Source organism: Pectinophora gossypiella, chromosome 15 (assembly GCF_024362695.1).
Source record: "Pectinophora gossypiella chromosome 15, ilPecGoss1.1, whole genome shotgun sequence".
In the NCBI taxonomy this organism is placed as follows: domain Eukaryota; kingdom Metazoa; phylum Arthropoda; class Insecta; order Lepidoptera; family Gelechiidae; genus Pectinophora; species Pectinophora gossypiella.
In genome coordinates, this window is record NC_065418.1 from 15,418,147 (window position 1) to 15,443,988 (window position 25,842).

Genomic DNA, 25,842 nt, shown 5'->3' on the forward strand with positions numbered 1-25,842 from the left:
AAAGAAAATAGAAAATAGAATAGTGAAATGATGCAGTTGAGCTATCAATGATCTGATACATATTATGATTATGTCACGTCACTAGTTCTTACCAATCAACCTTCATACACAAAATCATTTGGCTTAAAAGTCGCGCAACGAGGCCATTAAATACAAAAAATAGACAAATTAATTTATCCAATATAATGTATGATCCCTTATTCAAAGATAAATTTAGAGATTTCCAACATTATAATATACTATTTGCATTTGGTTTGCATGTTAACTTAGGTAATAAATAGTTAGATAACACTTAATCAATAGACAATTGATATATTTTTATAATTGCAACATTTTGGAACGTCAATCATGGAAAGTGATAGCCTAATGATGAATTAACGTGCAAGAAGGAGATAGATACACAATGGATTCGAAAAATCAATGCAATGAGTATCATAGACAACGAGCCATAGAGTTAGGTCAGCTGACTTCACTTTTATCATTGGTCTTGTGATAAGTTGTGATCCTCCGCCATTCTCGGGTCGTCTTTTCCGTCTTTCTCGTCCCGTGAGTTGGATTTTATTATTTTTGTTCAAGATATTGCTATAAATCAATATACATTTACTAGTGTTTGTGTTTTCCTATAAAGGCATTTGTATTTTATTGCTGTGTGTCGGTAAGAAATTGCTTGATTCTGCGTTTTTGCCACTGTCAAAATTTTACCAGAGCTGTGTATTTCTTGTATTTTTCGAGGTTTCTCTGAGTTTTCTGTGTAATTACCCTAGTTCGACTGAATGTTTCGCATTGGTTCCGTGTAGATTCTTGCAGGTTTCCAGGTAGCTCATTCAGAAGGTTCCACCCATTTATCATGTGACTCTCGCTAACGAAGCCCTGAATGGGAGCAATTGGTTTAGTCTTTACTACTGACTATATTGTTGTTATAACTCATTCATAAAATGAAAATCTGCTATGTTCTCATCAGCTTATAATTAATGTTAAGATCCAGTTATTTACATGTTTGTATTACATATTCTTACTTAAGTCTTAATAATTTTCCATTAGATATAGATACCTACTGTTTTTTATAGTCACATTTAAATTATCCAATAATTACTTGATAAACTTACTGGAATATGGCCCACAAATACCAACTTCTTCATTCTTCTTGGTTCATTTTTTTATATAATAAGTTTCTTCAAGGCTTTATCCATATAATATGAATCACTAGCTATGTATCTTGCATGGCAAAGTTCCCCAGGGACATAATTTACATATTCCATACAGTTTACAGAATGAGTTTGTGATTAGGAGGATTGGCCTTGAGTAGATAAGTACATCTCTGAGCATCTCACTAACCTACATTAAGTTTGATTTATCTGCATATGGGTATTTATGACTTTTATGGCTTGTGTGTCAACTTTGAGTGGAAGATCCTTGTATCACTGCATTCATTAGAATGGTAGGTACCATTGAAGTGTCAAGGACAGTTGCTTTGGCTGATTTCAAGACCATTGCACCAGGAAATCAGAAATTCCCATTCCATTGCCTTCCAAACACAAAATATATAACACCTCTGCTTCTTACCCCTTCACGGAGACAGGCATAGTGCAATGTGTTACAATTTACAATTTAATTTCATTGTCTAGGAAGTCTTTTCTTTTGAATCATAACTACTACTGTTGTCTTTTATTCTGTAATTACTGTTACGCAAATAATAGAAAATTAATTCTGAGTAATAAAGTTCAAAAAACAATTACAATAATAGGTATGCCCTGAATTTTGCATGACAGCATATTCCACTTTGTTGACTTTGATTGATGATTGTTATCAGCACATACCTAGTTATGATAATCTGATCAGCTGATCTTTCACAGTGCAGAGGTAGAAAATGGAAAAAAAATAGAAGTAATATTTCCAGTAGTTATGTAACACACATGAATTTCTTGAAGTGGCTTGCATTGGCTTACTTCCAATCATACAGTTCTAGTTATGTATCTTTATTCTGTGTTATGGCTGGGTAGGAAAAGAGTATTCTCAAGTAAAAGTTTGTAAATGCATAGGTACTTGTTGTTGGTTCAGTTGGACATACCTATGTAAGAATTTTCTGTCCTTTTTTTTAAATCATTGCAACACTGTGAAGACCTGTATGAGTAGACATAAAACTATTAAGATTTAAGATTATGATGAGGTAGAAACCTTGTCTTTCATAAATGCAGAATCTAGCAATATCTTCAAGCAATTTTACTCATAATTAGTCTTCATTTATTATTTTGCTGTTTTTCACAGGGAAGAGAAATAATTGTCCAAAATGACGACGACCAGGCCTTTGAAGACGATCGCAATGAGCGACGACAGTGAGGAGAAATTCGGATATGTGTTCGCCGTGTCGGGTCCCGGTGAGTCATCCTATTTAAGAGTTCTTCATAGGGTAAAGCAATACAAAGAATATAATAAATTGCATAAAATGTTGTACAAAAGCCCAAAAAAATAAATATTTTAGACAATATCCATTTTCTGTTAGATTTATTTTATTAGCTAGTGTTAGTAACATATATATAATTTTATGGGGAAATGGCTTGGAATATAAGATTAAATGAAACACCCAAAGAATAATCATAAAAAGTCCCGTATCCAATTTGTTTAATTATGAAGTTTTTAATGAATGACTACCTGTACTTATTGTAATGTGGTACTAGATATTTTTTCGTTTATTTTTTATTTACGACAAATGTATGTGTACAGTGGTGACGGCGGAGAGGATGTCGGGCTCCGCTATGTACGAGCTGGTGCGCGTCGGATACAACGAGCTGGTCGGCGAGATCATCCGGCTGGAGGGAGACATGGCCACCATACAGGTACTATAATGATGCGATATGTACAGGTGATGAGGATGAGCAGGGGTGCCTCTTACGTTACCCAGTCTTACTTAATATACAAGACTTTGTGCAGCCATGCTTTACTCTGTATGTGTGAGTGAAACAGATGATAATGTAAAGTGGTGAGATGTGGTGGCGACAGCAGAAACAACCCACACGATAGAAGAATTAGCATAATAAAGTTGCAAAAGATAGTTACAATATCACCAATATATTTGAACAAATACAGTTAACAGTCTCCAATAATTAGTAGGAGGTGTTTGTGACTGTTTCCTCCTTCCTAAAAGACTTTCCTAAAGAAGTGGCTAGTTAGATACCTCTATGTACCTCTTAATCCTTCGATTCTCCAAAATCGTATGTAACTTCGAAACTTGTCAAGATCATATATATGTATAACATAACTAAGTTTTCGAACCGGTGCTCCGGAGAAGCAAGCTGGTATACCACAGGACCACAGTGCCATAAAACAGAATACAAATAGACAAAAAAGTATCCGCGGCGCATCTTGAACATTTTTCTTTATTTGAACACCATAGCATCTTAATTTGAGGGCATGAACTTTTACTTTCTAATTTACATAACTTAATGTCCTAGTTAATGTGTTAGGTTCGGATATTTTTTTTTATGAAAAACTCCTTAGCAAATCTATTCTAGTGTATTTGTTTCTAGGATGTCAGTGTTACAATTTTCTAATTGATTTGTAAACTCCCCAGGTGTACGAGGAGACATCAGGCGTGACTGTAGGCGACCCAGTGCTGCGTACAGGCAAGCCGCTGTCAGTGGAGCTGGGCCCCGGCATCCTTGGCTCCATCTTCGACGGCATCCAGCGCCCGCTCAAGGACATCAACGAGCTCACCCAGTCCATCTACATCCCCAAGGGTGTCAACGTGCCGTGCCTGGCGCGCGAGACCAGCTGGGAATTCAATCCCTTGAATGTTAAGGTCAGTTGGGAGGTTTGCTTTGATGATTTTATTGTAAAGCTGGGATTTTAACAGATGATAGTTACATAATAGGGTCGTGTTTTGAATCGAGTCTTAGATATTGTATTAAAACGAAATATATTTTATGAATTATGAAAAAAGTTTCTAAGAACTTAAATGGTTGGGATTTATTGGGGTTTAAAAGTAACTTAGACTTTACGATTTTGAATAAAAAAAATGCAATTGGACCAAATATGTATTTTTGATGATGTTTTTTGCTATAAATTGTAAATGTAATGTAGTAATAACTGGTCAACTCCCTCAACTCCTCACCAGGTCGGGTCCCACATCACCGGAGGCGACCTGTACGGTATCGTGCACGAGAACACGCTGGTCAAACACAAGATGCTGATGCCACCGCGCGCCAAGGGAACCGTCACATACATCGCGCCCAACGGCAACTACAAAGTTACTGTGAGTATACCGCAGATATTTACATAAGCTCACGACTATATCCCAAATGGGGTAGTCAGAGGTACATCCATCGCAAGATGAACTAAGTACCCATACCTCATTGAGCTTTTCTGGTAGACTAACATGAGATTTACTTTACTTTATTATTATTAAAACTAGCCTCGTACCATCAGGTGACAATGTGACCTTAGTTGGAATGTGGGTTTCCACAAATGTGGAGAGGAGAGAAGTCTTGCTGAGAAATCAGCATTCCAATCACCGCGAGGGAGAGCGATGATCTAGTGCCATCTCTCTCGCTCGGTCCACTTTAGTGGTGTCAGGGTTACTACTGAGCCGTCAAAGGCCCCTGACATGACTCGTATAACGACTACATACTATAGTAAATAGCCTGCTCTCCGAAGCACGGATCTTACTGACAATTGGGTGATCAGTCTGCAATGTCCTATCGAAGCTTGGGATCACTGAGTGATTTTTGTAATATGTGCTCAATGGCCACGCTAATCCAGTGATGTATGGAGACCTAATTAAAAGTAATTTTGAATTTTCGAATGAAAACTATGTGTTTGTCGTGGCCGCTCAGGACGTGGTGCTGGAGACGGAGTTCGACGGGGAGAAGTCCTCGTACAGCATGTTGCAAGTGTGGCCGGTGCGCCAGCCGCGCCCCGTCACCGAGAAGCTGCCCGCCAACCACCCGCTGCTGACCGGGCAGAGGGTACTGGACTCGCTGTTCCCGTGAGTACACCAACACGCAATGGCGTGTAGCCTACTTGACAACCTTGTCAAATCAATTACTTCTTACTAAACGTCAAAACATAACAGCCTCCGTGGTCTAGTGGTTAGAGCGTTAGGCTCAAGATCTGGAGGTCCGGGTTCGATTCCCGATGGGGACATTGTCGAAATCACTTTGTGAGACTGTCCTTTGTTTGGTAAGGACTTTTCAGGCTTGAATCACCTGATTGTCCGAAAAAGTAAGATGATTCCGTGCTTCGGAGTGCACGTTAAGCCGTTGGTCCCGGCTATTAGCCGTAAAAACACCTCCACCAACCCGCAGTGGAGCAGCGTGGTGGAGTATGCTCCATACCCCCTCCGGTTGATTGAGGGGAGGCCTGTGCCCAGCAGTGGGACGTATATAGGCTGTTTATGTATGTATGTTATGTAAACGTCAAAACACAAAATCATGGAATTTGTATGAAAAAGCACACTGTGACGTCGCAGATCAACGTGATAAAATGGCGGAATTTTTACGTTTTATAATAAGTTAAACAGAAAAAGAAAATGGTTTTCGTCAGTTTTAGATCGTAATTAACATTTCATAATTTATCTTTGACCTAGGAAACTACCCAATTTTCTTATCCGTTGAATAGGAAAGGGACAGATGCATCTGTTCCATACACACCTCTCCCATTTCTAAAAAAACGTTTTCCTTTTCCTATTAAACTTATTTATGAATTTTAATAAAGAAAAAGTATAATAAAGAGTTCGACATTTTGTCACGTTTTTCTATGACGTCACGGTGTGCTTTTTCATACAAATTCTATAGTAATTTCGTGTATTGATGTTTAGTAAAAAGTAACTGATTTGACTAGTTGGAAACTACCCTATTACAGGTATTGTAGGTATAGGTATGAGAATTTTTGTGCAGCGCGTGCCCTGCGGTGGTAATTCACAGATGGATGAGGGGCGTAGCCCCGTATATATTAAATATAATATAATGTGAAAAAATGTATGTATTTTATTATGTAAGTACAGAATTTTAGAATTTATGGTATAACTTAAAATAAAATTAGGAGGAGTCTGCTCGAATCAGCACCAATAACTATAAGATGCATACAACCGCTAAACTCAGGTATCCATCCACAGTTGCGTCCAGGGCGGTACCACGGCCATCCCCGGAGCGTTCGGTTGCGGCAAGACTGTCATCTCACAGGCGCTGTCCAAGTACTCCAACTCTGACGTCATCGTATACGTCGGCTGCGGAGAGCGTGGTAAGTTGCAACTTCTATGGACCTTAGAAACTAACCTATTTGCTAAGTAACTGAGGTAGTCGACAAGTATCAAAAACTATTTTCGTCTTTTTTCGTCGTACTTCCAGAATCATAGCCAAATATGACAACAGAATCGAAATTCGTTGAAAAATTGAATAGTTACAGCCATCAGAAATGAAGGAGTTAGAGAATGCCGTACAAGCTACAATCAGCTTTGCTAGAACGGGACGGAGCATTCCTCCACCACTGAATCCAACTATTACAGTATTACAAAACGAAGACTAAAAGATAAACTATGTTTAAAATATAACTGTATCACGAAAAAGTACCGCGGCCGCGGCGCCACTGTCTGAGATGCTGCAGAGAATTCTTGTGACTTGTCAATTAGTTCCATTAAAATCCGTCCACTTCTTTCGAGGCGCAAATTCTTACTTTAAACCTAATTTATAGTTAGACTTAGTTTTGTACTAACTCTGTTAATATCTCCGGCGGTAGGTGAAATGTTTAGCATGTTAACGTGAGTAGATTGATGAAAAAAAAAAAAACAGTCGAACTACCTTATTGCGGGTCTCCAAAACTGGATGACCTTCGTATATTGCTACTAAGCTCAGAGCCTGCCGATTGTACACTTTATTTCTCTTTTGTTTATGTATCTTCAATGCCTCTACTAACCCGCAGTGGAGCAGTGTGGTGGAGTATGCTCCATACCCCCTCCGGTTGATTGAGGAGAGGCCTGTGCCCAGCAGTGGGACGTATGTCCTGTATCTTGTATTTCGTATGTGAGCGATAAAGTATAATTATGTTGTATTTATCCCTCCAGGTAACGAGATGTCTGAAGTACTCCGGGACTTCCCCGAGCTGACGGTGGAGATTGAGGGCGTAACCGAGTCCATCATGAAGCGCACGGCCCTCGTCGCCAACACCTCCAACATGCCTGTGGCTGCCCGTGAGGCTTCCATCTACACCGGTGAGTTGTATATCTGACGCTTGGAGATATATGGAGAGCAGTTCATCTGATAAAGCAATGTTGCGTGGAGAAACACTCGGACCACTGACAATTTAGAAAAGTTTGTTTCTTAAATTATTTATTTTATTTTTACAGTTTCAGCTATTACAGTAAAAACTAATTCGACTAATTAAAAATAAATAAATTTACTAAATAAATAAATATACTGATTTAGAGATTAATATGTATATTTTACAGTGGAGTAATAGACTGTGGGCGTTAGTTCAATTCGCAATTAGGCATCGAGTTCACAGCGCGATAAGAAATGACGTAAACTCCACCTTTTTGATTCGGATTATTCCTAACGGGGCTACACATCCACACGCCAATCCTTTCTGATAGTGTGCATGTTATTTATGTTGTATTGGTCGGCAGGTATCACCCTCTCCGAGTACTTCCGCGACATGGGTTACAACGTATCCATGATGGCTGACTCCACCTCCCGTTGGGCCGAGGCGCTGCGTGAGATCTCGGGTCGTCTGGCGGAGATGCCGGCCGACTCGGGCTACCCCGCCTACCTGGGCGCCCGGCTGGCCTCCTTCTACGAGCGCGCCGGACGCGTCAAGTGCCTCGGGAACCCCGACCGCGAGGGTACGACCCTAACGCATACACGACCAATCCCTGTAGAAAAGTTTCCGCCGCACATCTTTTCACAAATGATGGCATATATCGACACTGTATATCTTAATTTGAGGGAGCGAACTTATCTACATAACTTATTGTATACATACAACACAGTTCACTTTTTTAGAAAATCTGAGCGAATGTGAGTCTATTTGTTTATAGTATGTCAGTGCGCCTAACCTAACATAGGTTCTATCTACGGACATCATTTATATCATACAGCCTCACACTAAGAACATAATATACGATCCTGACGACCCGATCGCTCTAGCCATAAAGGCGGCTAATCAGTTCGCGACAACAAACACTTGGACCGCGATACCGACCCCGCCGGCGTGTTCGACGATTTTCTTCTTCTATAAGAGTTTCTTCTTTCGCTATTGCTATCGACCCACTGCAGTCGATTAATTCTTTCAAATATAATTATCTCAGGCGAGATCCTGAGCCGAGATCCGCCCAACTGAGCATCCTCAGGTCTGTTGTCTTAAGCTTAAGTACCGGGTAAATAGTAAATGCTATCTCAGACATAATTGTTGTAAACCATCAAATCAACAACCTTAAATAATAATGAAAAAAACCTTTATTGCATGAATTCAGGTTAGGTACATTGCAGAGTACAGTGCATAAAAATAGTAGGTATCACCAAATTCTACTTTTTCAAGCATACACAATGAAAATTTTACACAAGAACCCTCCTCTTCTTTGAAATTCTACCAAACGCGTCTCATTTCTTGCCTGTGGCTTTACATTTGTCATAATAAAGTAAATTGTCCCGTCACCCAGGTTCGGTATCCATCGTGGGCGCCGTGTCTCCCCCCGGAGGTGACTTCTCGGACCCCGTGACAGCAGCCACGCTGGGCATCGTGCAGGTGTTCTGGGGGCTCGACAAGAAGCTCGCGCAGAGGAAGCACTTCCCCTCCATCAACTGGCTCATCTCTTACAGGTCAGTACACACACATACATAAAATCATGCCTATTTCTCGTTTGTGAGGGCAGAGACCACGGGATTCCATCTACTACGATCCTGACACGCCACTTTTGTTTCTTCTTTTTACCTTGTCAAGGCCTATTCATTCTAGTTTTGATGAAGAGGGAAGAAAGCAGTGGGGCGAGGTTGCCGGCCTACAGTGCACTAGGGTTCTGTGATCCGCACGTGCATATTATAACCGCCCGGACATCTATCATAGCAGCTTCTCCAATTTTAATGTAAAATAAAACACTTATTCAGGCAAATAAAATACTACAAATTGAAAATCTCTTCAACGCACCACACCAAGGCTTACGCCCCCAAAAGGCTGGCAACATTACCCCGCTGCGCCGCGAAATTTATTCGTTGGGCGAATAAATTGGTGTTGTGACGTCCTTTAAAAAACAACTTTGCTTCTAGATCCCTTGGTCTTAACGTCTGCGCCGCAAATTTTACTAATGATGTACATGTGTGTTACAGCAAGTACATGCGCGCTCTCGATGACTTCTACGACAAGAACTACCCCGAGTTCGTGCCACTCAGGACTAAGGTACGGTTCTTCTTTTTCTATGGTAAGGGTTGACAAGTGAATGACCGACTTCACCAACCGTGTTGTTAGTTGTTTATTACTGACAGAACCGTGAAATGCTTCTGACATGGCTCAAGTAACGACTACGTACTTTTCAGTACACTGTACCTAACCGAGAACATAATACTTTACTTGCTTTCTGGTGCTAATTCCAGTACACACCATCTAATTTTATTTTAACTTATACCTGTCATTTATTTATCCCCTAAAAATGAAAGGGACGGGTAATCAACAGGCATAAAATTTACGGAACACGTCAATTTTAGACAGAAATCTAAAACAACACTCTAAAAATGTTGACAGAACACGTCAAACGGGTTGCATACCAGCGAGATACCTATTTGATTCGCTCGGGTTATACACTCATTGGACCTGATTCCTGCAGACACCGCCTAATTTTATTTTAAGTTATATCCATCATTTTCATATCCGTCGAAAAGGTCCCTTTCCTTTTCGGCGGATAAGAAAATGACGGGTATAACTTAAAATAAAATTAGGAGGGCTGCAGGAATCATGCCACTTACTTATTTATTTTTTAACTTTTATTTTCTTATTTACTCACTTATTTACTTATTGAGGGTGTGCCGAGACCAACGGCTTTCAGTTTCGGTTACAACCCAGCTGTATTTCTTAAAATGTACATGTCAGTCATCGACAAAAATCAAAATAGATTGGAAAAATTAAAGAGAATTATATTTTGAATCATTATAGAATAACAAGATATCGGGTGGCTGAAGGAACGTGTTGACAATACGGATAAACGGATAAATGTTAGCATTGTATAATTTATTTTTCTTACTTTTGAGTGTTTCAGTTATTAATTTGTTCAGTTTGTATTGTCTTTCACAGCATTGTTGTTTATGTATTCGTTGAATCACGTAGATAGTGTAATGTCGGTGTAGTTAGATAGTTTTAGTATCTAGTATTTACTGTATCTCAGAGTCAAAGAGAAAATTTAAGTTATGAGGGTTAAAAAAATCGGCGAAACGTTTCGAGAAAAGGTAGGTAGTGCCTGCCCTTGCCCTTCGCTTTGCTCGTCTTGGCGGGGGCACTGCCGTGCCCCCAGATCCATTTTTTTTATTGCGCGTTCAAGTTCCGTCCGAGTAAAAAAAAATGTTTTCGATTTAATTTTCTCTTTGTGAGTTTCCCTAAGCACGTGTGAGTGCTATAAAAATCAAATTTTACTGCATCTGTCTATCATACTAAGGTGTAGAGAAATTTACTCTCAATTTTACAGACAACATTAGGGAGTCGAACTATGTTCTAAAAAATACTATTTTACACGCTAGTGGTGTATTTCTATTCTATTCTAATTATAGTTCTGGGAGTTTGAAGAGTGCACATCGAAGTAATTCACCTAAAAAGGCAATATTCTGTTTGACATTTGTTGGCATTGCACACTTACTTTCCTTTCTTTATATACTTTTTTTTTACTTTACTTTCTTTTTAGGTTGCCTGTATTTTCCTGTTTGTGCAATAAAGTATTTGTTATGTAACTTCCATGTGCGCAAATGTCAATGTGTAAAAAATGTTTTTGACGAATTGCTTTGATGTGTCCTTTTTAACCCCCCCACCCCCCTGTTGTCTTATCTAGTCTAGTAGAGAAGTTAGCCTCCATATTGTGTGAATTTGCATAAGTAATAATGACGCCATATCTGTCATCGTCCAGGTCAAGGAGATCCTGCAGGAGGAGGAGGATCTGTCTGAGATCGTGCAGCTGGTCGGCAAGGCGTCGCTGGCTGAGACCGACAAGATCACGCTGGAGGTCGCCAAGCTGCTTAAGGACGACTTCCTGCAGCAGAACAGGTATCTATATGATCAATCAGAACGGCTTCCATGGGTTGGGCTCACGATCCTGAGGTCTCGGGTTCGAATGCCGATGGAAATGTATCATTAAAATCACTTTGTGAGACCTATTTAGATAGGACATTGCAGGGCGATCACCCGATTGCCCGATGGTAAGATGACCCGTGCTTCGGAAGGTACTTAGTGGTCAGGGGCTTTTGACGGCTCAGTAGTAACACTGACACCAGGGTGGTCGAGACTGACACACCATTTTAGCTTCTTCCATTCTCACCATTGTCTTCATGCGTATGTCATCATCATCATCATCAGCCGTACGACGCCCACTGTTGGGCATAGGCCTCCTCCTGCGTATGTGCTCACTATTTATGACTAGTAATTCTCTTCCTCTTATCGTGTGGTTTCTGGTGTCAGGGTTATTACTGGGCCGCCATAGGCCCCTGACATGGCTCATGTAACGACTGCGTAATAACTTATGGCTAATAATTAATTTGTTTTAAACCAATCAACCGTTTCCCAGCTACTCGGCGTACGATCGCTTCTGCCCGTTCTACAAGACGGTGGGCATGCTGAAGAACATCATCTCGTTCTACGACATGTCGCGGCACGCGGTGGAGTCCACGGCGCAGTCGGACAACAAGGTCACGTGGAACGTCATCCGCGACGCCATGGGGCCCGTGCTCTACACGCTCTCCTCTATGAAGTTCAAGGTACGATCCAGTTGGTTACTATTTTTGAAAAAGAAAATCATATTTATTTATTTATTTGTACACAATGAAACAGACACAAGAAACATACAAAGAAAACAGATAGTACAGGCAAGCTTATCTCTAAACAAAGAGATTTCTTCCAGCTGACCTACGTGACAAGAGAGACATTCAACGTATAATATTATATAGATAGACATACATACGCGTACAAATTATTTAGAAATTACTTATACTAATATAAGACACAATATTAACCTAAACCTACAAACCACATTTAAATAAATTATAATATAATATATATTTCATAAATATGTAAACATATTATATACTTTCTATATTGGTTAAATGCTACACCGACAAGAGCGTGGCTCTTAAATTGATGATGATGATTGGTTTATAAAAATACACACTATATACAATATATATATATACCTAAATAAATAAGTAAATGCATACAAATACGACTAATGCAACTCAAGCAAGACTCAAAATAATAATCCTTCAAGTTCCTTTTAAAACTACCCACCATAATACATGTTTCGTGCAAAGGCCGGTCATAGGATGGGTGACCACAAAAAAAAAAGTTTTCATCTCGAGCTCCTCCGTCCTTCGGAAGGCACGTTAAGCCGTTGGTCCCGGCTGCATTAGCGGTCGTTAATAACCACCAATCCGCACTGGGCCCGCGTGATGGTTTAAGGCCCGATCTCCCTATCCATCCATAGGGAAGGCCCGTGCCCCAGCAGTGGGGACGTTAATGGGCTGATGATGATGATGTTTCTCTATGTATGAATAAGGAATAATATACGCATAGAACGGCAACCCGTAAAAACACCACCAATCCGCTGTGAAGATACCCCCTCCGGATGATTGAGGAGAGGCCTGTGCCCAGTAGAGGGACGAATATAGGCTGTTTATGTATGTGACACCAGGGGCCTGTTTAATAAAACTTACAATTGTAAATTACAATGACAATTTGATGTACATTGCGGAGTGTGTGATCACGAATATTTTGCAGTTTCATATTAGCTACGTAATGAACATCAAATTGTTGTAATTTACAATTATAAGTTTTATTAAACAGGCCCCAGGGTTGATGAGGTTGGTAATTCATCTCACAACCCACACGATAGAAGATGTATGTATAGAACGGCAACTCTCTGCGCCCCACCTGCGTCTGCACTAGGTTTCCATCGCCCTCCCCACGGTCTTACTTTAGTCTTCAATGGTATGTCGTCAGACGTCACACAAACAGACGCGCGTGTACGATAACGTCAATGTGTAGTTTGTGTATAACAAGGAGTTGTGTATGTAGTTGTAACGTGGAGTGTATCCCAACTGAAAGATGAGTTAAGAAAAAGAAAAGTCATAAATTAGAAAAAGTTAGTTTTGATTGAATTTTTTTTTTCTTTCCGATCTATAGGGAATGAACGATTTTGCAGTTACATGCTGCGCAAAAAGTTATGGCGGAAAAATAAAACCAATATAATATGTTTGTTTGCTAAAATATTAAGGGGAACTGTCAAATTTAAGAACACTCAACTGTAGCGAAATACGCAGCTTTTATCCTCATTGTTACATTGTATTTATTCAATAGACAATATAATCTTCTTTCATCCTCAGGACCCAGTGAAAGACGGCGAGGCTAAGATCAAGGCGGACTTCGACCAGCTGTTGGAGGATATGTCGGCGGCCTTCCGCAACCTCGAGGACTAGACCCACAGCATGCAGCACAGCACGCAGCATGCAACACAGCATGCAGCATACCAGCAGGTGTTGCCGCGAGCATTTACCGCCACCAGCAGGGCTCCACCACTGTATAATACGTTAAGCACAATCGATGTCCATAGAGTGTACGGGCAACACCGAGATTGTTACTTTAGATATAATTACGTGTTACTATGTAGAGTTATTATCGTATTTCAAGTAAATATCGTGATTCCAGCTATTGTTGAACTTCAGTAGGTGGGTGAGGCGCCCGGCCCCTGTACATACGGCCCCGCCATCGCGGCCCGGGCGGCCGCACCGCTATATTTAGTTGTTACTTATATTGATAATTATTAAAAAAATATACTATTTATATACAACTAACAATTTTTGCCTATTTATATTATCCGTGTGGTTTTTAATCGTTTTATGATCAATCTACCCTCTTGCATTCCACGTTATTTATAGAATTTTTAGAGTGTTCAATGAAATCAGTCTTACTTTGCTTTTGAGCCGCGGCCGCCATGTTGCGGCCACTTTCAGTATTAATCCGCCGGAGATAGCGCACGCTACTGGTGTAGTTGCTTCGTTCCGTGAGAGTGTACAAATGTCGGAATAACGTTTATATCTTGCAACTCCTTGACGTAAGTGTTGAGAGGACGACAGTTATTATAAACAATAAATGATATTAAAGTTGTCCAGTGTGGTTTTATTTCTGCATATTAGTCTTCTCTAATCACTATTTATATTGATTTATAGGTAATAGTAGGTGCTTATCTATGAAGGGAAATAATAGTCTAGGAGTTCCCTTCCCTTAATTGGGCAGTTTCCTAGGTCAAAGATAAATTATGAAATTCTGATTACTAAATAAAGAGATCTAAAGGTGACAAAAAACGTTTTCTGTTTCCTATTTAACCTATTTATGAATTTTAATGAAGAAAAATTTATAATAAGGGCGATTTTTTGTTATGTTTTTCTATGACGTCACAGTTTGCTTTTTCATACAAATTCCATAATAATGTCCCTCCTTTTTGCTTCGCCGCAGTCGGGTAAAAATACGTGTTGCTCGTCGCGTAAAGGGGGGTTAAAAATGCTACATCGAAGCAATTCATCTCATAAAGCAAAATTGCAATTTGACATTTGCGCATATAAAAGTAAGTGCGCAATGCACACAAATGTCAAATACCAATATTGCTTTTTTAGATGAATTGCTTCGATGTGGTCTTTTTAACTCCCCTTGCAAGCGTGGCGGCAGTTCCAAGTCTGATAGATTAATGTTGCAAGGATTCCAAAAAAGCCGCCGATTGATAATTTATAAAACTGTCTATCCGGGTTATCTAAGTAGAAGTAACGACCTGATGGAAAACCCCAGATAAGATATTAGTATTAGTACAAATTATATATTGACAGTTTCAGCGAAAAATATACACGTTTATAATCTTGTGAGGTAATAGGTACCTACCCTACCTACTTACAGTTGCGTATACGAGTAGAGTGACCTAGCGACCTAGCCAAGTTGCAAACGCTTAGAAGCGTTTCGATGTCGAGAATGAAAAACATTCACGTATATGTATACTAAGATTGCAGATAGGTACAACAAGACATTCGATTCGGTGTTTGGGGATGCGAAAAACGGGATAGTATAAGATAAACTCACGACTATCCCGATTGGGGTAGTCAACGGCCTTCGTGGTCCAGTGGTTGAGCGTTGGGCTCACGGAGACATGTCACCAAAATCACTTTGTGATCCCTAGTTTGGTTAGGACATTACAGGCTAATCACCTGATAGTCCAAAAAGCCGCGTTTGCCGTTGGTCCCGGTTTCTACTTATTGATGTAAGTATGTAAGTAGTCGCGTTACATGAACCATGTCAGGGGCCTTTGGCGGCTCAATAATAACCCTGACACCAGGGTTAATGAGGTTGGTAATTCACCTCACAACCCACACGATAGAAGAAGGAGTAGTCAGAGGTAAAAAGAAAACGTTTTTTGTTAGGTTTAGATGTCTTTATTTAGTAATCAGAATTTAAGAATTTATCTTTGACCTAGGAACTACCCAATTATAAGTACGGTCACGAGCATTGTACCATGTCATATTAACTTTTTTGTCAAATTGAACTGTAAGTCTCACTAAATGTCAAATATGTTAGTGCGACAGAGTCCTAAAGTGGGTACATTATATTGCTCATGACTGTACGTGAGATATCTACAAACTACAAGAGTTACCTATGTCGCGCCCCTTATGCTCCGTCCGTCTCTGTGGCTACCTTGGTAGCTTTGTAGTTTGTAGATATCTCAAGTACTTATAATTGGGTAGTTTCCTAGGTCAAAGATAAATTCTGAAATTCTGATTATCTATGTACACTTGTTTACCGCCGATGTGACGTAACGAGACGACGATCCACTGATAATCAATCATAAATAACGATTGATCCCACTCACGAACGCTGTATTTACGAAAACTGTAAATAGATAAAATATGCCTCTAACGTAACTAATTGAACTAAAGAAAAATCGGCTAAATATAAAATAATTAATGCATTTTAGGTAAGTGTTCGATAATAAGCGTTTTTATCTTTTTATTGACATATTTATAGAGATATAAGTAGACAATGTTCTTGCAACTGAATTACTGGCTTCATTTACCTATCTTGCGAATGGATCCAGGTACCTACCTATTAAATTAAAGCGATATACTTACAAGAAATAAATCATCCAAATACCTAAAACTAAAACCTAAAGCTAAAACTTGTCTTTTTTTTGTCGTGACATACATAGCAGTTGGTCGAGAATGATTTTCTCGAAAATTTTACTAAGTATAAGGTAGGATAGAAACCGGTCTATAGGTAATTCGTAGGATCTGATTTTTTGCCTGATTTAAAAAGAGGTATAACTTTACTGCTTTCCAGTGTCTTTCTTCTATTCCGTGATTAGAATAGTCGAATCTGAATAGGTACGTAGCAAAATATATTAATAATACGAATATATCAACAGCTGCTGACTAATGAAATATATGACTCGCCACACACAACACATTAATACGTAGGTAGGTAAGTATATTAAGTAGATAACCGAATTTAGTTACGCCCTTGTAGATTTATTTATTTATTTATTTATGGATCACTTACATACAGCTATGCACACTTTAACATTTAGTTAGAACATAATTAAACAAAGTAAGACAGTACTTATGTGTAAGCCTATATAAAAGAAGTTTAGAGTAATTGCATGAGTCCGGTCATGGCACTATTCAATTTTGTACCAGGTAGGGTCCTCAGTGCCTCATTTGTCTGGCCAAGTAAATAATGCCATTTACGACAAATCTACAATAAGTCACGTCAAAATAAAAAATAAAACTAGGTACTCGTGATGTTTCAGTACACATACATAAGTATAACTATGAATTACGTATTATTATTGATAGATAATTCCAACTATTTTTTGATTTTAATTAATCTCATTAATCTTGATACTTATCTACATATCAAAATTATCATTTCCGTAAGTAATAAAAAACAAGTTAGCACACTGTTTTATATGTTAAACTTGTATGTACTTACCTACGTATATTTATCAGGGCTCAATTCCCGGTCTTATAAAATTAAAAAAAACTTTTTAACTGACTAGAGTATACTTAGACGTATTCTTCTTTTCTTTCTACCAGAGTACGGCGAAGCAAAAACGAGGGTTAAGTGCTCAGAGGAGAACCGTTGTGAAGGATGCTCAATACTCCATCATTGACAAGGGGGATAGAATATAGGATAATACCTACACAAACACAACATAACATAACAAGGGGTAGGTTGAGGTTTCTATAAGTACACCCACTTCTCCGCGGCAATGTTTAAGCCTCATGTCATAGGGCTCGCCTATTGCCATTAACATAACAATACATAAACAGCCTAACGTCCCACTGCCAGCAGTGGCCAGGCACAGGACTTCCTTCGATCAACCGGAGGGGGTATGGAGCATACTCCACCACGCTGCTCCAATGCGGGTTGGTGGAGGTGTTTTTACGGCTAATAGCCGGGACCAACGGCTTAACGTGCCCCCCGAAGCACGGAATCATCTTACTTTTTCAGACAATCAGGTGATTCAAGCCTGGGAAGTCCTTACCAAACAAAGGACAGTCTCACAAAGTGATATCGACAGTGTTCCCATCGGGAATCGAATCTAAATCGTGAGCCTAACGCTCTAATAGACCACGGAGGCTGTTAAACGGACACAAATTTTGGAAACCACGTGATATCAATTCTTCTTCTTCTTCTTTGCGAGTCGATGGCGATCGAAGCTAAATTTTTGCTGACCAATAATTGGCCACGCTTACGGCATTGTCAGTGGCTTCGTACAGGTCTTCAATAGTGCAGGTGTTAGGGCACTTAGGACAGCACAAAAGGTGAGCCATAGTTTGTGGTGATACTCCACACTCGCAATCAATATCAATTATGACCCATACAATTAATTTAAACCCACATACAGTCGAATCCAGTGGTTTAGAGCCTGAGGCAGGATTGGAACCCGTGACCCTGCGATGTAAGACCAGCTCCGTGAGGCGTATTGCATATTTATAGTGGAGTTACGATAATGATGACAATACAGTAGTATTGACGTACTTACATATTTATCAAGATTTATTGAAGCATAAGTACTACCAAGAAAAGTAGATAACCGACCTGAAATAATAACTGTGTAACGATTCTATTCCCCTAATTATGAATAAGCTGGTCGGCAATAAATCTTCTAATAAATATGACAACAATCAAATCTGCTAAGACTTTAAGTAATACGTTATCGATGAGAACAGATAAGATAGGTCCTCAATGGTTGGTGTAGATGCAATTGTGGGCCATATAAATACTGAACCAGAAGTTGATGGTTCAGTGTGAGTTCTGGTGGTGAACATGCGTGCTGCTTTGGTTCTGATTCTTGCGGTGGCCGCCGTGGCGGGTAAGTCACACATTATTATTACCATAACAGTCTACTGATAAACATAGGTCTTCTTTGAAGACACCATCTCAAGTCCAGAAATATTATTACTAGTAGTGAGCCCCTGAGATCATATATCCCGGAATTTGCGGCAAATCTACTATAAGTCGCACCAAAAAAATAAATAATGAGGTCTTATTCAATTCATCCATTCCCTTAAGCTTAAAAAAATGCCCCAAATTATTATACTTACTTAATGCATTTTTTATTATTATTTATCTGCAAATCTACCCCAAGTAGCTTACTTATGCCGGCGGATATATGACAACCCAAAATTCCCATTGTAGTGTCTAGTTAGGACACGTAGTCTGAACATATATACATAAACTCACGCCTATTTCCCACCGGGGTAAGCAGAGACTATAGAATTCCATTTGCTTCGATCCTGACACACTTCTCTTGCTTCCTCCACATTCATCAATCGCTTCATACCCGCACGCCCGCCGGTTCAGAGATCGTATTAAACCTTTTCTAAAAACATCTCCAATTTGGTCATCGTAAGTCCTTCTCGGTCTTCCTCTGCCAGCCCTACCATCTTACGTAGTCTGAAATCACCTGATTTATTTATTTATTTATTTATTTATAAGAAACAAAGTTGTACAAATTAATTGTTGAACTCTGATAAACCAAACTAAGCACATAGGCCTGTGACTTGGTAATCAGGGTTCGGCCACATAAGTTGAGCTATAAGAGTAAACTTATATAATGTAAATTAAGAACCAATACAGTAAAATGACAAAAGTAGTGGAAAACAAAAATGAGCGATTACATTAGAGACAGCATGCAGTAGTATCTTATGTACTTATGAAGTTAAAAATAAAAAGCGAGAAATAATTAAAATGAAACAAGTAATTAAGTAAGAATATAAAAAAAAATAAAAATAGATTCGGGAACGGTTGCAGTGTGTGTGTGTGTGTGTGTGTGTATGTGTGAGTGAGAGTGTGCGAGTGTGTGTGCGTGCGTGAGTGAGTGTGTGTGTGTGTGTGTGTGTGTGTGTGACAGTGTATTTGTGTATGTTATGTATGTTAGCCCTACGACTTTATCTTGGGATCGGAAGCTGCTAGAGCAGCAGCTTCCACTAACTAGTAATGTATGTGGGTTTAGTTTAGAGAATGGTGTGATTAATTGATATGAAGTAGATTTTCTGTATCGTCATAGTTTAGGTTTAAGAGCCAATTAGCCAATTTACGTTTCACCTCCAATTTATTCAGCTTATGGATATCTAATATTTTGTTAACTTTATTGTAGATTATGGTACTAGAGATGTGGAATTGTCGAGAAGCAAATTTAGTTTTATGTCGAGGGATAAGACAGACTCTGAATTGTTTCCTTTTAGATGGGTCCGGGAGTGGTACCTGTGAGTGTAAACGCAAAGTTGCACGGAGCACATAAAGTTTTCTCACAGTTAAGACTTTAGCGGTTGAGTACAGTTCCTCGGTAGGGAATCTGTAGGGTTTAAAATGCATAACTTTGAGAATGGCTCTCTGCGCTCTCTCTATCCTAATGAAATAGGACTTGGCGGCGCCACCCCAGACCGGTATGCAGTAAGTAAGCACAGATTCACAGAGAGCGGCATATACTGTACTTAAAGTTTCTTTGTCAGCAGACCTACGAAGGGTTTTAAAAATGTGTATTAGTCTTCTAGTTCTAGTAGCGAGCTTGTCTATTTGGAAGGACCAATTTAGATTACGGTCGAGATGAATACCGAGGTATTTAGTGTTAGTGGTTCGAGTCAAGGGAAGGCATGCTGATTCATCATTAAGGTTAGATGTCGAGTGAATAAACAGATCATAGTTTTTGGGTGGTTGAGAACTATTTGTAATAGAAAAGGGGATATAGTTACTTTTAGATATATTTAATGTTAAGCGGTTTTGCGTAAGCCAATTTTTAATGGTCATAAGGTTATTCTCTGCTGTGGTCTTTATATCCTCCCAAGTCCAACCATGTACAACCACCGCAGTGTCATCAGCATAGGTAAATATTTCAGAGTTCGGCAGCTTTAGCTCACAAAGTTGATTGATATAAAGTAAAAAGAGTGATGGCCCGAGAATGGACCCCTGAGGGACGCCGTATTCCATAAGGGATTCATCACTCACTAGTCCATTGATCATAACCCTTTGTCGTCGGTCAGATAGGTAGTCTGAAAAGATATCGTAGGCTAAGCCTCTGATACCAACCATTTGAAGTTTGGAGAGGAGAGCAGGTATATATACGGAATCGAAAGCTTTTTGTAAGTCAAGGAAGATTCCCACACATTTTAGGCCCTGGTCTAGTTTAGTAGAAATGTGATCGACAAGGTGTGAAACAGCATCCTCTGTGGAGAAGCCACATCGAAAGCCATATTGGTGGTTAGACAAAATACTATACTGATTGAGATATTGAATGAGGCGTTTGTTTAGGAGTTTTTCTAGGATTTTGGATAAAGAGGTTAAAATCGAAATAGGCCTATAGTTAGAAATATTCTTTTTGTCGCCACTCTTATGAATGGGGTGTATAATTGCTTTCTTAAGGGCTCTGGGGAAGACACCAGTGTTAAAAGAGATATTGCAAATGTGAGTGATAATAGGGATAAGAAATTCAGAGTTAGATTTTAATATAGAAGGAGATATTCCATCGCATCCGGTTGCAGAGTTAGAGCGCAGGGAGATTATGATTGCTTCGACTTCAGTTTCATCTGTGTCAAGAATGACCATCGAGTTTGATATACTTGGGTTACTGGAGTATTGGAAGATGTTTGAATCTATATTGTGGGAAATTTTTGTTGCAAGATTTTTACCTATCTCGACAAAATAATTATTAACTAAATTCAGTGACGTCTGAGTATCAGGCGCAATTTTAAGTAGTTCCTGTGGTTGGCTTCGTGGTTTCTCAGTGTTCGTTATTCTTTTAACAGTATTCCATGTCGCTTTAGGATTAGTTTTAGATTTTAGAAGCTCATGCTTTTCGTAAGATGTTTTAAGTTTACGCAGAAGGCAATTACAAAAATTACGGTACCGTTTATACGTGGTTGTTATAATTTGGTTATGTGGGGAGTTTCTAGATTCTTTATGAAGCCGATCCCTTTTCCTGATACAGCGTAGCAATCCTGAAGTGATCCAGGGTTTAAGTATTATGTTCTTACGAGATATAGTGACAGATTTGGAGTGTCTGGCAGTGATGTCAGACAGAGTAGAGACAAACTTATCAGTAGCAATATTAGCATCATGTATCTGGAGTATGTGACTGAAATCAGTAATTGCCAGTTCATGACGAATACCGGGCAAATCCACTATATTTTTAAACCGAGAAGCGTTTGAATAGTCGTGCTTAAGCTGTAGAGATAAGAGGGTGGGTAGGTGGTCAGTGATATACGATTCTAGTACTAGGGTAGTAGAGGAAAAGTTAGATTTGAGAAACACATGGTCATAGCATTTGTTTGATCTTGTACAAAGTAGATGAGTGGGGGACATTGCATTAGAAGCGTTAAGTATTAAGTAGTCACTAGCGAAGGTGTCATTATTTTGAGGTTTTATATCTATATTAAGGTCCCCCACTAGTATTATGTTATTAAAGCTTTTTAAGCCAGTTAAGATGGAATTAAGGCTCTCAAGGAATCTTTCAAACTGATTTCTGGTGGTGAAAGATGGGGATCTATAGACTGCAATAATGGCAGTTTTGTTATTAATGACACACGTGAGGCAGTCAGCATATGCAAATTCCGGTTCAGATACGAGGTGACCTAAGGAGGATTTGATGTATAGGACAACTCCCGCATTTTGGTTGCGAGGGTTAGTAGTGGAGTAAAGAGTGTAACCTTCCAGGACAGGTAAGTTGGGGCACTTTTGAAGCCAGCACTCCGTCAGGGCAATTACGTGACAAGTAACGTTAATTTCCAATAAAAGGGCCCTCAATTGTTCAAAGTTTTTACCTATTGAGCAAATGTTAAGCTGCAAGACTGCAAGTGAATTGTGTTGAGATGTCTTTAGCATTTGGTTACAGCTTTCCGGGCTGCATTTGAAAGAGTTGATACAATCGAGTGATTCAAGTTCAGAATTGATTTCAATCATGGAAGCCATTTATAAATAATGAAAAATAGTCAATTAGTGTGAAGTACATCGTGTGAAGATTTGAAAAGTTTAGGTCCAGGAGACAGATAATTCGAGGAGTTATGGAATAATATGTTGTCTATAACGGAAAAATTAGGATCGTGAGAGCCACTAGTGTAAGAAGTTGGGCTGGATGAGTGAGGTGAGTACGATTTTTGTGTGATTGTGGATATAACGCAGCAGGTGAATGTAGAGTGTAATAAGAATAAGAGTGTAAGAACTATAATTAAGTCTGCAACCAAATATACAGAAGCCGATGAGAACACAATATAATAGTAGATAATTAGGGTAGTAAATAGTCATTGTAGTTTCTGAAGATCTAGTAAAAACTGCTCGGATTTAACAATAATATGCTTAGCGCCATGTTCTTTTCGGAGAAAGATTTTGCCACCCGCCGTCCAGCAAAATTCGTATTTGTTTAATTTGGCAAATTCTCTAGATAGGTAAAACAGCTTCTTAGTAGAGCTAGGTAGGTAGTCAGAGACGTAAATAGGTTGATTGCTCCTGAAACCGATCTGTGATGTGTTCAGACGTTCATCCTTGGGGCGGGTCTTGTTGTAATTTTTAGCTGAAGTGATGAGCTGATCTTTTTCTTGGACAGAGCGGAGTTCCACGACAATAGGTTTAGATGTTCCTGGTTTGCCTGGTATACGATAGATATCTCGAATCCCTGTTATAGGTGTTTGTAAGATTTCTCCAATATTCGTTATATACTGGGTGAGATTAGATGAGGTCTCACGCTCAGAAGCAGGTACGTTACGTATCTCGATGGAGGAGGAACGTGAACTTTGTTGCATATCAGTTATCTTGTTTTCTAGAATGTTAATAGTATGTATATATTCTTTCCTCTCCTTTTGTAAATTTTCTATCAGTTTAGACACATCTTCATATTTTTGGTTCATGAAAGCCATTGATTTTTCTATCTCATAGTTAGATTTCTGTATTGTGAGATTCTGCATCTTAAGTTCATCGATGTCGGATGTTAGTTTGGATATAAGAACACTTTGCTTAGAAAGGATACGATCCAAGTTTGCGTCTTGCTCGGTTTTCCAGTTAGAGAGTATGTCTTTGATGTCGTCCCTCAGTTCACGCATTTCACCGCCCGGTGAAAAGGCAGGGCAAGGCCTTTTCGAACTTCGGCTTATAGTGTTTACATTTTTTGAATCGGAGTTCAATGAAAGGTCCGGTTCCGACTGAGCTTGGATTAGCGGACTATTTTGAGTAGAAGGTGATTTATGTTGAAGGGACATTATGCTTCGAAAACAAAGTTTGATATATCTGTCTCGCTCTAAAACCCGCTAGGGGAGCACCTTATAACCTTCGACCGTAGGTGTAATAAGGAGGATCCGATGTTAGCACAATACAATACTTTTGTATGCAGATAAACCACTCGTGCGAGACACCGATCGCCTGTGTAATGGTCCGTATAGCAGGGGTCTATAGTAGTGGTCGCTAATAACCAGCGAACGTAGACACGATAGGCGCACGTAAATGTCGTAAGTGAGCGGTCAACTTGCACTAGTCACTCAATAACTCGCGTGAACACGTCTGTTGTGCACTGGGCATATGATCGAACTGGAATTGATTTTCTATATGATATTCAATGCTTCTCAATTCACTATAAGACCCGATAGTCCCGGCTAGTACCTACTTAGTTGTTACATGACACAAGTCAGGGGCCTTTGTCAGCCCAATAATCCTGAAATCAGGCTTGGTGAGGTCCGTGGCAGGAAGTATAAATTCACCTGCGTTCGTTTCCAGCGATGCCCCGCGATGGCCCGCAGAAGATCGTGGGCGGGTCGGTGACAACCATCAACACCTACCCATTCGGCGTGGCCATGCTGGCTGGCTCCGGCTCCTGGTTCAGTCAGTCCTGCGGTGGCACCATCATCAACAACAGATCCGTGCTCTCAGCTGCTCACTGCTTCGTGTAAGTTCAATAAATGAATATGCAATTGTTGTTTTACCAGAGAAGACGCCATGCATACATTTTGAAGTTCATTAAAACACATAATACTTGCCGGGTTGAGGTCAGGTGGATATGAGACTACCACTATTTCGACACTGAGCGCCATGATTGCACGGGATGACTGAGAACCCGGTATTATGAGTTATCTAATACTTAGGTAGGTACGTTACATACAATCCCATTTGCTTCCTTACACTCGTCTTAAAGTATAATTTCCTCTCCAGACGTTTGTCTGCCGCCGGCAACTGGCGCAGCCGTGTGGGCTCCACCTGGGCCAACAGCGGCGGGTCTGTCTTCAACACCGCCTCCATCATCCGCCACCCCCAGTACAACCAAAACACTGAGGACAACGACTTCGCTATCGTCCGCATCTCCGGAACCTTCAGCTGGTCCTCCACCGTAGCTGCTGCTAGTATTGCTGGTGCCAACTATAACCTTGGTGATAACCAGGTCGTCTGGGCCATCGGATGGGGTACTACCTCTGTGAGTGTTAACATTTTATTTGACTTATATTGTTTTAGAGTTCCAATCCCGATGATTGTTTGATCACGATCCCATAGGTCGCGGATCTATTATTGTTTTCATAAAATCTTCGTGTTGGTGACTTGTCATCTTGATAAAACAATTCACAAATCATCAAATCTTTCGCCGAAACCAATTTGTGTGAATTTACACTAAACCCCGTTTTTTTCTAGTATTGACTATCATGAATGACAACGATTGACCTTTTTGTTACAGTGGGGAGGTCAGGCCTCGGAGCAGCTGCGCCATGTGCAAGTATGGACCATTAACCAGAACGTGTGCGCCAACCGGTACGCGTCCATCGGCGCGCCCATCACCGCCAACATGTTGTGCTCAGGATGGCTGGACGTAGGCGGTCGCGACCAGTGCCAGGGTGACTCTGGCGGTCCTCTTCTCCACAACAGGGTCGTCGTCGGCGTCTGCTCCTGGGGCCACCAGTGCGCCCACTCCTTCTTCCCCGGCGTCAACGCCCGCGTCTCCCGCGCATCCGCCTGGATTACCGCCAACGCCTAAATGTTTTATCAGGTCCTGCTCTAGTAAGAATTTAGCGGCAGTGAAGCTTCATGTTACTTCAATAAATGTTTAGCCATAACTTTCTTGTTTTACATTACTTCAGAATTAAAATGAGTACCTATTAATTTTTA

General features: G+C 39.9%; 2 protein-coding genes across 3 annotated transcripts; both read left to right on the forward strand.

Moving 5' to 3' along the window:
* The first annotated feature begins 424 nt into the window (after positions 1 to 424).
* LOC126373265 (V-type proton ATPase catalytic subunit A) lies at positions 425 to 14,336 on the forward strand. 2 transcript variants are annotated; one of them, XM_050019314.1, is made up of 14 exons: positions 425 to 546; positions 2,266 to 2,375; positions 2,722 to 2,834; positions 3,569 to 3,796; positions 4,112 to 4,249; positions 4,830 to 4,981; positions 6,110 to 6,234; positions 7,055 to 7,201; positions 7,616 to 7,831; positions 8,648 to 8,807; positions 9,312 to 9,381; positions 11,090 to 11,226; positions 11,744 to 11,933; positions 13,554 to 14,336. In XM_050019314.1, the coding sequence occupies exons 2-14, from the start codon at positions 2,288 to 2,290 to the stop codon at positions 13,644 to 13,646; spliced, it is 1,857 nt and encodes a 618-aa protein (XP_049875271.1). In that variant the 5' UTR covers positions 425 to 546; positions 2,266 to 2,287; the 3' UTR covers positions 13,647 to 14,336. The 2 variants fall into 2 exon arrangements, with proteins under 2 accessions (XP_049875271.1, XP_049875272.1); XM_050019315.1 differs by having other exon boundaries at positions 516 to 655.
* A 4,104-nt stretch (positions 14,337 to 18,440) lies between these two features.
* LOC126373056 (trypsin CFT-1-like) lies at positions 18,441 to 25,790 on the forward strand. The gene is made up of 4 exons (XM_050019013.1): positions 18,441 to 18,583; positions 24,469 to 24,637; positions 24,901 to 25,159; positions 25,415 to 25,790. Exons 1-4 carry the CDS (start codon positions 18,538 to 18,540, stop codon positions 25,709 to 25,711), a joined length of 771 nt encoding a protein of 256 aa, XP_049874970.1. The 5' UTR covers positions 18,441 to 18,537; the 3' UTR covers positions 25,712 to 25,790.
* Positions 25,791 to 25,842: the final 52 nt, after the last annotated feature.